Raw genomic sequence first — 16495 nt, forward strand, 5'->3', positions numbered from 1 at the left:
TCACGCTGACATTCTTTAAAATTCAGAAGAATCTAAAGTTCTCAAGTCATTCCTTAGGTGCTTCTGTGTACAAACCAATACAATAATAAGCCTGCTAAGAGGAATAGTTAGATGAGCAAAGCAGAAGCTTAATATTTATTGGATTTTTTCTATTCCCAAGTAAGTTACTCCTTTCATATTCCATGATTTCATAGTGGTGGAATGTGAAGTTCACCTTCCAGAATATTAGTCTACAGTATAAATATTATTATTCTCATCTAATGTTTGCACTTTAAAAAAAGGTTGATTGGATGAACAGTGCTGAAGCCACTCTGAGCATCCCAATTAAAAAGAAAAGAAAATTAAAGCTATAAGGATTTCTTTAGACAAAATAGATAGACGTAAAGTTTGCATGGCTAAATACAGCCTGAAAATTGGCATGGTCATAAAAGCTGCTTTTTGTGTCTCACAAGGATGTTGGGAAGGCTGCATGAGTCTCTTTGGCAGGATACAACTTTTGATCCTTGCTCTAGGGTAATCTAATGGAAATTTCTTTTGGAATGATAATAACTGTCCAAGAATTCAGCTTCAAGCTCTGAGACTGATCCAGCCTTTACTTGATCCTCGTTGCTTTTGTAAGATGCTTTGGCACCTCTGTTCTAGTGGTGCCTATTAATGGTGCCTTCTCTAAACCTGATGGAACTACACCCAGAGAGAGAAAAAAGCCTTGCACTGTGTAAGAAGGCTGCTCATATGTGTTTCAATATAGATGACCTTTGTTATTTGGGATTTTACTAGCTATGGTTTTACATTTCCATGATTGCTAACATAAAACCAGATCTCAGTTTTTGAGACCTAGTTTCTACAACATACATACATGCAAACTTATATGTATGTATGTATGTATATAGGGGTGGGATAGCTCAGTGGTTAAAGATGCTGAGCTTGTCACCCCAGGTTCAAGATCCCAGTGCCACACAACAAGGTGCACTCCCGTTACCTGCCCCAGCTCCTGCCACCTAGCAGTTTGAAAGCATGCAAATGCAAGTAGATAAATAAGCACCACTTTGTTGGGAAGATAACAGCGTTCCATGTGCCTCAGCATATAGTTATGCTGGCCACATGACAACAGAAATGTCTTCAAATAATGCTGGCTCCCTGGGTTAAGAAACAGAGATGAGCACCGCCCTCCTAGAGTTGGACATCACTGGACAGGGGAAATCTTTTACCTTTTTAATATGTGTGTGTGTGTGTGTGTGTGTGTGTGTGTTTGTGTGTGTGTTTTACACATGCAGAAAATGGCAGAGAAGCTTTTAAGTAAAGTACACTTCTCCAAGGTCTTGTTATTCATAGTTTCTAGACAGGCAGGTAAGCTGATAGATAATAAGGGACCTATATCTGATTTATTTACATTGAGATCCAAAACAGTATGTCAAGAATAGAATCTAGTCTAGCTTTTATCTTGTGCAACATACTAACTGCATCTTTAACAACTCCTAGAAAAACATATTTGTGTTTCTACCCTGTTCTCCTGGACCTACAACTTTTTCACATCTTTTTCATATGTCTATCCAACATTTACCATTTTTTCTGTAGGAGTCTATCGATTTTGCCTCAAGTTTCCTCCTTTTAACTGCTTCCTTTGATTATTTAGCTGTCGGTTCCTGACGTTTTCCTGGCATCATTTTCCTTGCCATAGCTGATAAATGTTGTTTTCCATTCTCTTTTTATTTTGTAATTTAGATATTTAGAAGTAATGAACCCATTTACATGCTAGAAACAAACATGTTAATCACATAATTTTTCCTTTCTGTAAGTGAATGATTGCTCCTGCATTGATTATGCAATCAAATATATTTAGTGAATTAAATCTATTCTCCCTCTGAGTTTGTATGCTAACCCCAAAATAAATTAGTACCGCTGTGTGAATGTTCAATAAATTATTTCTATGTTGATGCAAAAATGTGAGTCACCATGAAATATGCCAAATCTACTGATGTTAGAGAGTATTTGACTATTTTTCTGTATTTCTCCAATTGCTGATAGCTATCCTCAGGAAGAGAGAGCCTCTTTAGGGAAGCAAGTTTAGAACTGGAATAAATATTTCATCTGTGGTCATAATATCACAAATGAATTTGGAACAGTACATGTCACACAATATGATCAAGGTATTAAGCTCATTTTGTTTTTGCTGAATTTATCCAGATCTCGAGCTCTCTATTTAGAGCTGAGGCAGCAGCGTTGGCTCACACAGTAAAGTACCGTAACTCTTTTGGGCCTCGGAAAGCTCACTAAGTTCTATTGCAAAGGGGAACAAATACATGATCTTTCTTCTCATTCATAAAAGAATTGTTGATTTCAGTTTCTTCTGCCTCATTGCTTGCTTAAATTTGAGGATAAATAAAGTATTATGACTAGGGAAGAAGAAGAGTAGCTAATGGCATTGTAAAGGTATTTTCACAGATTGGTGCAACCTCTATTCTGAAAGGGCTGTAATAGGGGACAGTGGGGGAAGCAAAAAACACACCTCCCCAAAAAGGGTGAGAGCAAAACACCTAATTGTTTTCAAGAAAAAAACATAGACATGTCCTTCTAACAAGGGAGCTATCACTGGGTAGATTCCATGAAGCCCTCATTGCAATTCATAATAGTGAAATATACATAACATGATAGATTGTAGGTAGAGAAACCAACCTGAGCAGCTGAAAAACCAACAGCGATAGGACTAACCAGGCCTTCTAAGATAAGAAATCTATAGTCTGTTGGCCTTGTATCATATCCTAGTCACCTTATAAAAAGAACATGACCCCAGATGAATGCATGAGTAGAAAGCTCATCCTTTAACATTAAAATAATCACCTAACAATCATTACCCAATATTTATATTATTTATAAATAACACTAAAATAACTTAATATATTCTTTCCCCCATTACTCACAGTAGGCTTGGACCACTTTGAACACCCAAAAATGCATCTTCATCAATAACTCTTAGATACTTGTTCTTATGCAGGTATCTGCAGAGAAACAGCAACACAATTTTTTAGTGATTAAATCAGAAACTTTAGTCAAAATAAAGTCTTAAATGCAACAATCATTTAAAAATTGGTAAAAGTTAAAGATAAAATAAAGAATATTCACAACAACTATCAGCTTAAAGTCAAGTAAAGATAAATTACCTTAAAATTTAAAAGTTAACAAGACAGCGGGAGTGCCGCAGCCACCAGCCATTCCCTGGGGTGTATCGTACTTTTAGACCCCATGCAACTTGGCAAAACCAGGTGTAAATATTCCTCCAGAAAACCAGAAGATAGGAAAAAGCTTATCTATGCTAACCTCCATTTCCACCGCTGTATTGTCATGGATTGAACATCCAGATTATTTTACAAATGCAGTCTTTTAAGACTGCAACTCTCTTTTTGATTTAAACCCCAACAATCTTTTTCCAGTAATGTAAATTGAAAGAAGACAAAGAAAATATGCTGAGTGAACCAGAAACCTGGTCAATTTTATGAAGTAAAATGAAGTAAAGCTGTGTAAAAGCTACATACATTGTCTTAATGTCTGTTCCTCTATGAACAGATAGAGTAAGATTCTAAACAGGAATGGCATAAGAAAAGCAAGAAATGACCTGATTGCTGGCTAAGAGTCAGAAAAACGGAATCTATCCTGTGAATTCACAATTTCTAGAAGTTATTACAAAAAATAAAATATCAAAGCCACAAATTGTAACTTGTAGGCTGAAATAATAGTTTGCTTTACCTCACAAAAATAATTAGTCTTTTTCAAAACAAATACTATCTAAAGTCAATGGCATTTACAGTAACCCTCACTATAAGTGCTAGGTTATTGCTAGGTGCATGTACAGTTTTCTGTAAATAACTTTTCTATAAATAACACAATAAATAAAATGTCCTGCTCTGAAAAAGACCTCCATTTACATGAAGTGGACATCCCTTTGACGACTGGAGATATACTTTGATTTAATACTGTAATTGAGCCTAGAATTACGGTCATAAGACATCCCTAACTGTTAAGTGAATCATCACATGAATGATCTCATTTTATAATATTTTTTAGAGGTTGTTAAGCGAATACCATGGGTTATAAAGTAACTGATTTTTCATAATGCACAATTTTTTTTGCATAAAATCAGAAGTAAACACTGGTTTCCAACAAAAAAAACCGTTGAAAATCACGGTCACATGACTGCCATAAGTGCAAGCCAGTTGCAGAGTATCCAAAATACAACCATGTGAACATGGGGGGCGAGACTGTTGGGGTCCATTGTAACTTCAGAGGTTGCTGTATACTACCGCCATATTTGATCCCATGTCAGTGATTGAGGATACAGAGATGAACAGCACCATATTATGCACAGGGTTTTTGGACCAGAACGTTTGAGGCTTTCTCTTTTTGGGTGTGTGTCTGTATGAAAGGAGTTTTCACAGCAAGAGGGAATTTAAACTACATTTTCAAATTTCCTGGCTCAAAACAGTGGCAAAATATGCTGTAACTATTAACCATTTCTGGTTGGATGGGATCTTGAAGGACAAAAATACAAAATAAAATGATTTCTCCAACTGCCCATTCCTCCTTTATGTTCTGTGCCTCTATCTAAAGATTGAATTATTAATATTTTAGAGTAAGGATTTTTTTCTTAATTTGGTAGAATGGCATAATAAAAAAATGGCAAAATAAAAATAAATAAATAAATAAAAATAAAAAATAAATAAATTTACAAAAAGAAATAATGTGGCCTGATAGCAAATAGTGATTTCTTGTTTATTTGTCTGGCATTGTTTTCTAAGAGCTAAAGACAATCAATCTGAGTGTTTTAGTTAAAAACTTACATAATACTATCCTGCTGGCAATATGTTCAGGTTTTAAGGCATAAGAGTGACCAAGCCCTAAATGACCAAGCCCTATATTTTGTTTCTACAGGTGTCAAAAGAGAACAAGCTTGGAAAAGTGTACGTGTTTTGGGGAAACACAAGTAACTCTAAGTTAAAACAATCAGGTTTTTTTTCTCCAATGAGATTGAAAAAATTTCTGGGGTTCTGCATTCTGCATTATTTGCTTTACAGACAGCATGGTCAGATATTCAAATGGAGTACAATATAGCAATTTTGTTTTAAATAGTATGGAATACAGTCCCAAAATGCTTAATTCTAAGAGCACATAAAAATACCTGAATAAGAATCACATCAGTAGAAAATGAACACATGATATTGTGTACAGCTATGCTTTTACGCTTCTATCAATGAACAACTGTAATGTAATTCTGAAATTATGAAAATGGCAATTGTCATAGACTATATATTGTAATAATAGACTGCATGTTCCTTTCTCAGGATAAAAAAATAGTTTAGGGTTAAGCTGTTGTAATTGTTGCTGTTTGAAAGCCAGAAGTAAGGGGTTCCTAAAAAGTTGAACAGCAGCACAACTGATACATGGCACTGATTAGCTTTCCACCAGAATAGTTTTGAAACACAACAGTGTGTCATCATTTGTACTCATTTTATGAACTGTCTTATGGTTTCTATTTTTTTGTGACATAGACTGTACAGTGATTACACAACAAATATCTTCATTGCAATTCAGATAATTTACAATAAAGTATTTGAAATAAATAAAAATTTTAAATGTTCCAAAAGTAGTTCAGAACCATTGTAGAAACTCCCATAGAAAAAATAGGGGAAGTAGCACAAATTTCAGTTTCATGAGATCTTCAAAGATAACATAGATATCACTGTAAATACTTTTGTGGATCATAACACACTTCATTAAATATTGTTCATTGAAGATCTGGGACAGTAGATATATTTCCAGTTGATGTAGAAAATTTACACAGCTTCCAATTTTGTAAATTGTTATTGAGTATATTCTCCGTCATTGAAAATGGAGCTGATAGCAAAGGGTTAACACCATTTTGGTCAGTCAGGTCAGGCTATGGTTTGGGTCCAATGGGGGACCCCCGCCACCCTCAGTCTTAAGTCTGTCTTCTAATGAAGAAGGTCTTTTTCCTCTCAGCTCCATCTGGGCCAAGAAATACATTTATTGCCTTTGAACTAACTAAATAAAATAAACTTAATGGGACTGAAAAAGAGATTGGAGTGAATAGCAGATTATGAGAACATGCAGCAAAGAGAGAGCTGTCTTTTCCAGAAATTTTTCCCCACCCATTTGTTTCAGTGAATAGAGATCTATAAGTTCCTGTCTGCAGAATTGTAGAGGTCTCCAGAAGGTCACTTTGGCCAAATCAGACTGCATGGCGGACAGGAAGCAGTAAAAAAAGATGTTGCACAAATGTGCTTCATTGTGGAGATGCGTGTATATTCCTTTTTGGGGAATATTCCAATATTGTTCTGGGAGGAGGTAGTAAAAGAGATGTATAACCTAACCTTGGACAGTCTTCAGGTTGCCGGTTTTTGGCAACCAGAATTGCAGCACGATATGGACGATGCTTAGACACTGGAAAGCTGATTGCAAGTCAAGAATTAATCTAGCATCCAAGTTTTTGGGGAAGCAAAGGTTGTTCAGGAATTCTACTGATACAATACTAGTAGACAGTAAAAATAAAGTGCTTAATATCAACAGTAGAGAGCACCTAGTATCACATATTACATACAGTAATTGTCTTTCTTTTGGGTTAAAGAACAACCTTCATACATCAAGGCAGTCAAGGAAGTCAAAGTTAGGGAAGTAGCAAGTCCAAGTCCTAGGATAAAACAACCCCTTACTGACATCACAATTTCTCAGATTGCCAGATTATGTAAAAGATTTTGGAATACTTCAGAATGGACTTGCAAGAACAGATGGGTGCTGGAAATAGATATGGTCTGCAATATCTTTTTGTGACCATTTAGTAAAATAAATGGTTGATTTTTTAAAAAAAATTTCCAATAAAAACTAACCAATTTTTAAACTTTTCTAACAAGTGCTAATATGTTAACAATTTATGCGGAAGGTGATTGTGTCCAGCATATATCTTTCTGAGAATGTTATTTTTATCTTCTGTAAAGAATAACAGAAGAATACACTGTACATCCTTTTCATAGATCTGAAAGATGTTATTAATTTTCATCAAGGCTGCATTATGTGTTACTGTTATTGGGCTAAATTAAATGAATCATCTGCTTTTAAAAAAAGAGTGAAGTTGTAGTACCGACTGGACATACATAACTCTTTCAATTGTACATGGAGAATTTGATCAGTAGTAAAGGCCGAAATGTTTTACCAAACATTTATAGGAACAGCATACAAAATATTTTCTTGCCTTGAAAGCATTGCTAGGACAAAGTTTTACCCAGAAGCATTAGTGGTCACAAAATTTACATCAACAACATCTTGGAAATGGAATTAATATGCTTTATAAACATTTTTCTTTTTTTGATTACTTTCAAATAAAATGAAGAAATTATACTTCACCCACAGAAATTCACAAAAGAGAAAAGAAATGTCAGCAGTTTGCTGCCATGAACTCCTTGCTTAACCAACACTATTGGGATCAACAGCTCTGTCGCTAAGAGGTAAGGCTGTCAGGAAAAACATCATATGATGGTGATTCATAATTTTACTGCCAGCTTCTCTATTGGCTCTGCTTGTAGAAAGCGGGCTGTGAAGTGCACAAATGGCGGTCACAGGTCCTAAAGATGCTCCAATAGTTGTAAATGCCTTCTAGCTGCAAAATGCCTGAGTTCTGAGCACCTTAAAGTGTGAGGACCAATCATAAAGTTACTTTTTCAGCATCATCATAGCTTTGAATGGTCACTAAACAGGGAATTGTTAAGGGACTACTACCTGTATTCTGGCTCAGAGAATGAGAATTCAAGAACTCCCCAGTTATGAAACTTTAAGGATATCCTTGCCACGCTTAATATACAGAATTAACACACTTATCTTTCAGCATTTTTAAGGTTTACAGTTAGAAACTATTTGTGAGTACTTATTTTTGAGCTGTTAAAATGCAATACAAGTGCTATGTTACAGTACATTGCCTAATTTACTTACACAGAATCTAACTTAGTTCCATTAAATGCATGGGCTTCCACCACTGTGAAACCGTTATTGTATAATTTTCTGTTAATAAAAAAATGCATTATTAGTGACTTTTGTGTTTTTATACGTTGTCCAAAATTATTTTAAATTCAAAATGATAAAATCCAATCAATACTCAGCACATTAACAACAACAACAACAATAATAATAAGTTGGAAGGGACCTTGGAGGTCATCTAGTCCAATCCCCTGCTCAAGCAGGAAACCCTCTACTATTTCAAACAAATGGCTGACCAGTCTCTTCTTAAAAACTTCCAGTGTTGGAGCATTCAAAACTTCTGGAAGATGGTTGTTCCACTAATTAATTGTTCTAACTGTCAGGAAGTTTCTCCTTAGTTCCAGGTTGCTTCTCTCCTTGATTAGTTTCCATCCATTGCTTCTCATCTTGCCTTCAGGTGCTTTGGACAATAGCTTGACTCCCTCTTCTTTGTGGCAACCCCTGAGATACTGGAACAATGCTATCATTGCACCCCCCCCATCCTTCTCTTCATTAAACTAGACATACCCAATTCCAGCAACTGTTCCTTATATAACTGTTCCTACTGCTAAGCTTGTAAGCCGCCCTGAGTCTTCGGAGAAGGGCGGGATATAAATGGAATAAAAATAAAAATAAAAATAAATATGTTTTAGCCTCCAGTCTATGATTATTTATTTTATGACTATATACACATGAATGTCTGAGGTATCCCTGTTCTGTAATCCAAAATAAAACAAAATATAAAATAACTATGTTGTAAGAACTACCATGAGATGGTCAAGAGCCCAACATCACATACACATCTATTCAAAGAATCTCCTCAAGGTTTCAGAATGACAAGGATGCCATTAAGTTTAAATCATAGCCATAGTATGATCCTTTGCAATTAATAACCATACTTTGCTATTGTTTCCTGCTGCTACTTCTATTAGCAGTAGTGAAATTCCACTTAGTTAAACTGTGCATTAATTGCAGTTGTTCTAAACATTTGGAGATGAAGGAGAAAGTGGTTATAATGTTCAGGAACTTGTAATCATGGGGCATTCTATTTTTTGATGGAGAAAACAGGAATCTTGGCAGAGAAGGCTGAAGGAAGGGTGAATGAAACCCTCTTTCACGTTATCAGTGATAAAAACTCTTAGGCTTGTTGTAACATTCTATAAAGTTGGCCCAGCACCAGAACCCACCATGGTCTACAAATGTATTCCAGGGCCAGGCTGGGCTTGCATGACTTAATGCCTATGTATAGTATTGCATCTCTGGACGCCACTTAATTTCTGGTTCAGATCTTACCATTTCAGAATAGATCAAAGAAAATAACACAAAACAAAACAAAACAAAACAAAACAAAAATGTTTTTATGGAAGAATAACATACAGTATAAGGGAGTCATTACACAATCCCTGGAATGCATTTGAAGGCAATGAATTCAGGTATGGGTTATCAGCAATTTCACTGTGAAAAAAGACAAAAAGAGGTTTAGCATTGTAATAAAATTATAATAATGTATTGGTGTAACTCATGTGTATGCATGCATGTATAGCATTTATTTTCTTACAGTTCTACCATTTGCCATTATATAATCACTTCTGTTCTTGTCTTTGGGATTCAGAAATGTTATTTTGGATGAACAAAGCATTACTTTGTTTCCCTGCGGAAGATTACAATGGGCACAACAGCTTTATTTTCAATAGCAGCGTCACATTTCATAGTGTATAATTTGGCCTCCTTCTTTGGAGGATTCCCAGATCATAAAAGTTACAGCTGTATTGTTGCGTTATGAGAGATTGTAATAGATTAGGGTATTACATCTGTTTCTTATATTTTTTATATTATATGCACTTTAAAAAATAACTTGTCTACCTTGAGAATTTGTGATGAAATAAACTTTTATGACTGTTTTTATTAATAGAATTACTATTTTGGGAGACAATATCCATTCTCCCACTTCACACTTTGTGTCCATCTTTACATGGACTATCATTCATTTTTGTTTGATCCTATTACTTTGTGTGATACATACTTACAGCAAAAAGTTCATATTTACTGAATTAATTTTTGTGAGATCAGGAAAAACGCCAAGTCCAGTATTCAAGATCACGCTAAAAGAAAGAAACAAATAAAATCAACAACAGGTGGCAAGGTGACTCAGTAATGCGCTTAATACAGAAAACAATTCATTTATTGCACTATAGCCTCAGCACTCTGTATTAATGGCTCCCACAAAAGTCTGGGGATTTATATATGTACACCTTTGTAGATCATCTGTTAGATTGATTATTAGACAAACAAGCAGCATGTATAATATTTTAGAATTATTAATTAAATTTAGAAAAATAAATCTGCTTAAGTTCCATTCCCAGGCAAGGTCAGGCAGATGCTTGCATATCTCCCTAAATTTGCAGGCTGATATATTCTAATGTCTTTATGTAAAGATGATTGTAAAGATGAAACTACATCTTCACAATTACAATTTGTTCTGATTAGGCTTATAAAACAGATGATACAGATAATAAAACAAAAGATGTATTAATTTTCCTGAGAATTTTAGAAGAACCTAAATAGGTGTTGCATAAAATAAGAAAGTGACCTTGGATCAAAATGAATTTTAACTCAAGCCTACTGTAGTAAATATAATACATTCTTAATTTTTATAACTGTTGACTGCATGATAGTATTAAGTATTTAATGACTCATTTCATTTTAAAATTTGCTAATTGGTTAGCATAAAAATAACTGAGTGAAGATTATGTTAATAAAATTCATTATTTGGATGGCTTTCTCCAGGAAATTACATTAGATTTTATGCAATAGAATTTAATTCTCCATTGCAGTGATGATACACAAAGTCACCCTGAATTAGATATTTTATAGATAACATGAGCCTGTTTAATTTAGAATTCAAGACTGAATTCTGTTCCAAGTGAACAGAGCCTTGGTGGAGCAGTGGGCTAATGCCTCCTTAAGTAACACCAGCTGCCTGCAATTAGTGCAGGTTCGCATCCCACCAGGCTCAAGGTTGACTCAGCCTTCCATCCTTCCGAGGTAGGTAAAATGAGGACCCAGATTGTTGGGGGCAATTAAGCTGACTTTGTAATAATACCGCTTGGGTGTGTGTGTGAAAGCCCTAATAAGCAGGCATATACATAGAATGAAGGCTACTGCTAAGCTTGTAAGCCACCCTGAGTCTTCGGAGAAGGGCGGGATATAAATGGAATAAAAAAACTGTTAATTTTCTTAATCAGAATATTGCATCCTATTTTTATGCCCTGCACTGCATAAATGGCATTATAAATATATTTTAATAATAATAGGCTTTGTCAAAATTGACTCTTTATCCTTATTATTTTAAGGTAATTCTTCATAATCCTATATTGCTTAATTCAATTATTTGTGGTCTGTTGTTCCATCTAAGGTGATTATTCTGATAATTTTGCTGGAACATACCAATCAATAGTATATTAGAATGCTGTAAAATGTTGGTGATTGTTAAATTTTATTTATTTATTTATTTATTTATTTATTTATTTAATTTATATACCGCCCTTCTCTCAAGAGACTCAGGGCGGTTAACAGGGCAATACGTAAAAGACAGATACAAAAGTTAAAATTATTAAAACATGATTAAACAATGCCCATAGTACAAATTTAAAATTAAAGTCATAATAACAAACCCACCCCATCCCATCAGGCCAGGCCCGCTTCCTTAAAGAGATGGGTTTTAAGGTCGCGCCGGAAGGAGCGGAGGTCGGGCGCCATCCGGAGCTCTACCGGAAGATGGTTCCATAAGTCCGGTGCACCCACAGAGAACGCTCTCCCCCTGGGGGCCACCAGTCGGCATTCTTTGACCGGCGGCACCCTGAGGAGGCCCTCTCTGTGGGAGCGTACTGGGCGGAGGGAAGTTGACGCCGGCTGCAGGTGCTCCCCAAGGTATTCTGGACCCATGCCATGGAGGGCTTTGTAGGTCATTACCAACACCTTGAACCTCACCCGGAAGACAACTGGCAACCAATGCAGCTCGCGGAGCAAAGGTGTAACACGGGAGTATCGGGAGACCCCCGACACAACTCTCGCGGCTGCATTCTGTGCCAGCTGGAGCCTCCGAGTGGTCTTCAAGGGTAGCCCCATGTAGAGAGCGTTGCAGTAATCAAGACGAGAGGTCACGAGCGCATGAGTGACCGTGCGCAAGGCATCCCGGTCTAGACAGGGCCGCAACTGGCGCACCAGGCGAACCTGGGCGAACGCCCCCCTAGTTACAGCTACAATATGGTCTTCTAAAGAGAGCTGTGAATCTAGGAGGACTCCCAAGTTGTAAGTAAGACTCCCAAATATGTAAGTAATTAAGTAATTATTAATTTCTTCACTGCATAGTGTTTGTAATTTGATTTTTAAATTATGATTTTTTATTTCATTTTTTAAAATGTATATCACTGATTTCCCAGGCCTCTCAGCTGTTTATGGGTGAAACATAAAACCACAACATTCTCTCTCTCCAATCTCCTCTCTGGCTCTAAACTATTAAAATAAATTAACACCTGTTTAAAATGAATCACTGGGGTCGGATTGTGTACAAATTATTTAGAACAGGTTTGTGTCAAGTATTTTAAGCCATTTATCTTGCTGCTTGGGGTCCTGTTCATTCCTCAAGAAATCATGGGACCTTTTTTATGACAAGTGAGAAAGGCTACTAAGAAGCAATTGTATCAACTGACCTGGTAAGTTAGCCACCCCTCCCCCTCACACACATATTGACAGAATCACTGGTAGAATCAGTGCTTTTTTTGCAAAAGAAAAAGGTGCCGGAACTCACACATGTCATACAACCCGCCTTGACTACCCTACAAGGTTCCATCCAAAAAAGGTGCCGGAACTCCGTTCTGAGCGTTCTATGAGAAAAAAAGCCCTGGGTAGAATCTATCACAAATTCTTTCATTTGTCAGAAATTCTTCCATCACAAACTCTTCCATGATTTTTCGGAAATCAACTGGATCCTGTCGTCTTTGGGGATGGACATATTCTAATGTTTTGCTCTTCCTTACAGAAGTAAAATATAGACACTAATTTAAAGTAAAATAGATGGCACTCCTTTCATGAGAGCGGAGAAATCAGAAACATACCAATCCATGGAACATCTTCTTGGTCAAAACAAATATTAAAAAGAAGCATCTCATCTGCCTTAAGTGTAACTAATGGCCTTTATGGTGCTAGATTTTCTGTACTGCTTGAACCAGCCCCAATGTGGATATTGAAATTATTTAGCAGCTTGAGTCAGGGATTCTGTAACACCAGATAAAAGACCACCTGTCCAGTCAGTATTCACTGACATTCACTAGTGATGTACAATATTTGGAAAGGTACTGCTTTTTGTATTCTACTTTTTCTTGATAATAAAGTCTTTAACGGAATTGGTTAAAGATTGCATGGTAAAGTGGGCTCAAAATATTCAAGAACCGATTCCATTGGATGTGTGGGAGGTAATTTGGGTTAGAAATGTAAAATGTACTCAAGCCCAAAATTTAAGAGAAAATTTTTATAAAATGTTTTATAGATGGCATTTGGACCCTAAAAAGCTGTCTTGTATGTATCCTAATTTACAGCCCAAATGTTGGAGATGTGGTAGTTTGGATGCTACCTATTTTCATATTTGGTGGACTTGTAGAAATATAAAAGCTTTTTGGATCAAAATTTGGTGGAACATTCAAAAGATTTTTAAGAGAAAGATAAAGTTTACCCCACAATTATTTTTATTGGGTGTTATTACAGATGGTGATACTAAAGAAATTAACTTAATGTTGAATTTGATAACAGCTGTGAGGTTATTGGTAGGGCAATATTGGAAGGATTGCGTGCCTAATATAGAGGAATGGACGCTTAAAGTGTCAAATTTAGCAGAAATGGCTAAGATTTCTGCTTACTTGAAGGATCATTCACAAGAAAGATACATTTCAGTTTGGAGAAGATGGATAGATTATATTCAGAAAAAATATGGGACCAAAAAGTTCCATTTAGCTTATGAGTAAATTTTAGATTGTTATGTTTGTAATTATGTAATAGACGGGTTAAAGTGCATTATGTATTTGGTTATTTATATAGTTGGTTAATGCTAGTTAGATTATGATTATTTTACATTTGTAACCCTGTAATCAGCTTTGGGAAGTGGGGGAGGGGGAGGAGGGTTTAGGAGTGGGTTGGGGATGGGATAATATTGTAACTTTTATAAAACTTTTCAATAAAAAAGTATTTAATCTAGAAAGGCAATATATACTGTTGCCTATATTTTATCAACTAGAAGGTATATGTAGTACATTGACATACACTTAGGATGCACCTGAACAATGATTTCCTGGAATTTTGTTTAAAATACTTACAGATCTTTCAGCATTGGGAGGTTCATAAAGGCTTGGCTATCTATGTATCTCAGATTTTTAGCATTTCGAATGTCTCTGTTGAGAGCATAAACAAATTTACAGAAAAGGTATTAATGTTTATAATCATGTTTATTTGTAAATTAACCACATACGCAAAAAAAATATAACAATATATTCTGGAAAAACATAATCTTACAGAATTCATGGTTTATTAGTGAATCTTTTGTGGAAAATATATAATACATATTGGCTTCAGTCTTTCAGTATTGGCTCTGGTGAAAAAAAATCATACTGTAGTTACTGAAATTAATTAAGATCACACCACAAAAGCATTTCGCCAACATAAAGAATACTCATGAGTCTGAAAAATAGATGATCCTTGGAGTTTTAGCTAAATACTACATTCATTAAAAGTTTGAAAATTAAGCAATTTATTTAGTATTATCATATAGTTGGATACCCTTCAATTTGCTTGTAATGATACTGGTAGACCTCAATTCACAATAGTTCATCTAGTGAATGTTCAAAGTTACAAAAAGCACTGAAAAAAGTGACTTATGACCATTTTTTCACATTTACAACTGTTGCAGTATCCCCATACTTACATGGTCAGAATTTGGATACTTGACAATTGACTAATATTTATGATGGTTGCAGTATCCTGGGATCATGTGATCACCTTTTGTGACCTTCTGACAAGCAAAGTCAATGGGGAAGCCAGATTCACTTAACAACTGTGTTAACAGAATAAAAGAATTGGAAGGGACCTCGGAGGTCATCTAGTCCAACCCCCTGCTCAACCATGGTTGTCCAATCTCTTCTTTAAATCTTCCAGTGTTGGAACATTCACAACTTTTGGAGACAAGTTGTGCCACTGATTAATTTTCTGTCAGGAAATTTCTCCTTAGTTCTAGGTTCTTCTCTCCTTGATTAGTTTCCATCCATTGCTTTTTGTCCTGCCTTCAAATGCTTTGGCTGCCTCTTCTGGGTGGCACCTCCTGAGATATTGGAACACTGCTATCATGTCACCCTTGGTCCTTCTCTTCATTAAATTAGACGTACTGAATTCCAGCAACCTTTCTTTATATGTTTTAGCCTCCAGTTCCCTGATCATCTTTGTTGCTCTTCTCTGCACTTTTACTAGAGTCTCAACATCTTTTTTACATTGTAGTGATCAAAACTGTATGCAGTATTCCAAGTGTGGTCTTACCAAGGCATTTTAAAGTGATATTAATACTTCACAGGATCTTGATTCTATTCTTCTGTTAATGCAGTCTAGGACTGTATTGGCTTTTTTGGCAGCTGCAGCACACTGCTGGCTCATATTTAACTGACTGCCCACCAGGACTCTGAGATCCCTCTCACAGTTACTCCTATTGAGTCAGGTACCACCTATACTGTATCTGTACATTTGTTTTTTCTTGTCTAAATGTAGAACCTTACTTTTTCACCATTGAATTTCATTTTGTTAGAGCCCAATGTTCAAGTCTGTAAAGATCCTCCTGTATCTTAAGCCTATCTTCTGGAGTGTTCACTATTCCTGTCAGCTTGGTGTCATCTGCAAATTTGATGAGTTCCCCATCTATCCCTCATCCAAATCATTGATGAAGATGTTGAAGAATCCTGGGCCTAAAACAGAGCCTTGGGGTACCCCATTGCAATCTTCCCTCCATGTAGATGCAGTTCCATTGAGGACTACATGTTGAGTGCGGTTGTTCAGCAGCTACAAATCCATCTGGTGGTGATGTTGTCTAAACCACATTTATCTCTTATCAAGTAGTAGGCTGTGGTCTACTTTATCAAATGCCTTACTGAAGTCTAAATAAATTATAGCCACAGCATTCCTCGGGTCCACTAATTTTGTCCCATTGTCAAAGAATGCAATAAGATTTATCTGGCATGATGTGTTTACTATCTTAACAACTGCAGAAATTCACGCAGTTTACAACTATGGCAAGAAAAAATTACTTAACGGTGGCAAAATGAACTTAACTGTTTCACTTAGCAACATAAATTTTGAGCTCAGTTGTGGTTGTAAGTTGAGGACTATGTGTATTATGCATGCAGAGACAGTCAATGCTACGTAATGAAAAGGAATAAATATCTGACTA

At 35.9% G+C, this 16495-nt stretch overlaps 1 protein-coding gene across 4 annotated transcripts in view; it reads right to left on the minus strand.

Moving 5' to 3' along the window:
- TSHR (thyroid stimulating hormone receptor) overlaps positions 1-16495 on the minus strand; it is a 48268-nt gene that overhangs the window by 9278 nt on the left and 22495 nt on the right. For all 4 annotated transcript variants that reach the window (XM_083375330.1, XM_083375332.1, XM_083375331.1 and 1 more), the window contains 5 exons: positions 14385-14459; positions 10044-10118; positions 9394-9471; positions 7993-8061; positions 2919-2996 (listed from right to left, as the gene is read on the minus strand). In XM_083375330.1, coding sequence (XP_083231456.1) covers positions 2919-2996; positions 7993-8061; positions 9394-9471; positions 10044-10118; positions 14385-14459 — 375 coding nt within the window. The remainder of the gene's footprint in view (positions 1-2918; positions 2997-7992; positions 8062-9393; positions 9472-10043; positions 10119-14384; positions 14460-16495) is intronic.

Source organism: Vipera ursinii (genome assembly GCF_947247035.1).
Source record: "Vipera ursinii genome assembly, chromosome: 1".
NCBI classification, from domain to species: domain Eukaryota; kingdom Metazoa; phylum Chordata; class Lepidosauria; order Squamata; family Viperidae; genus Vipera; species Vipera ursinii.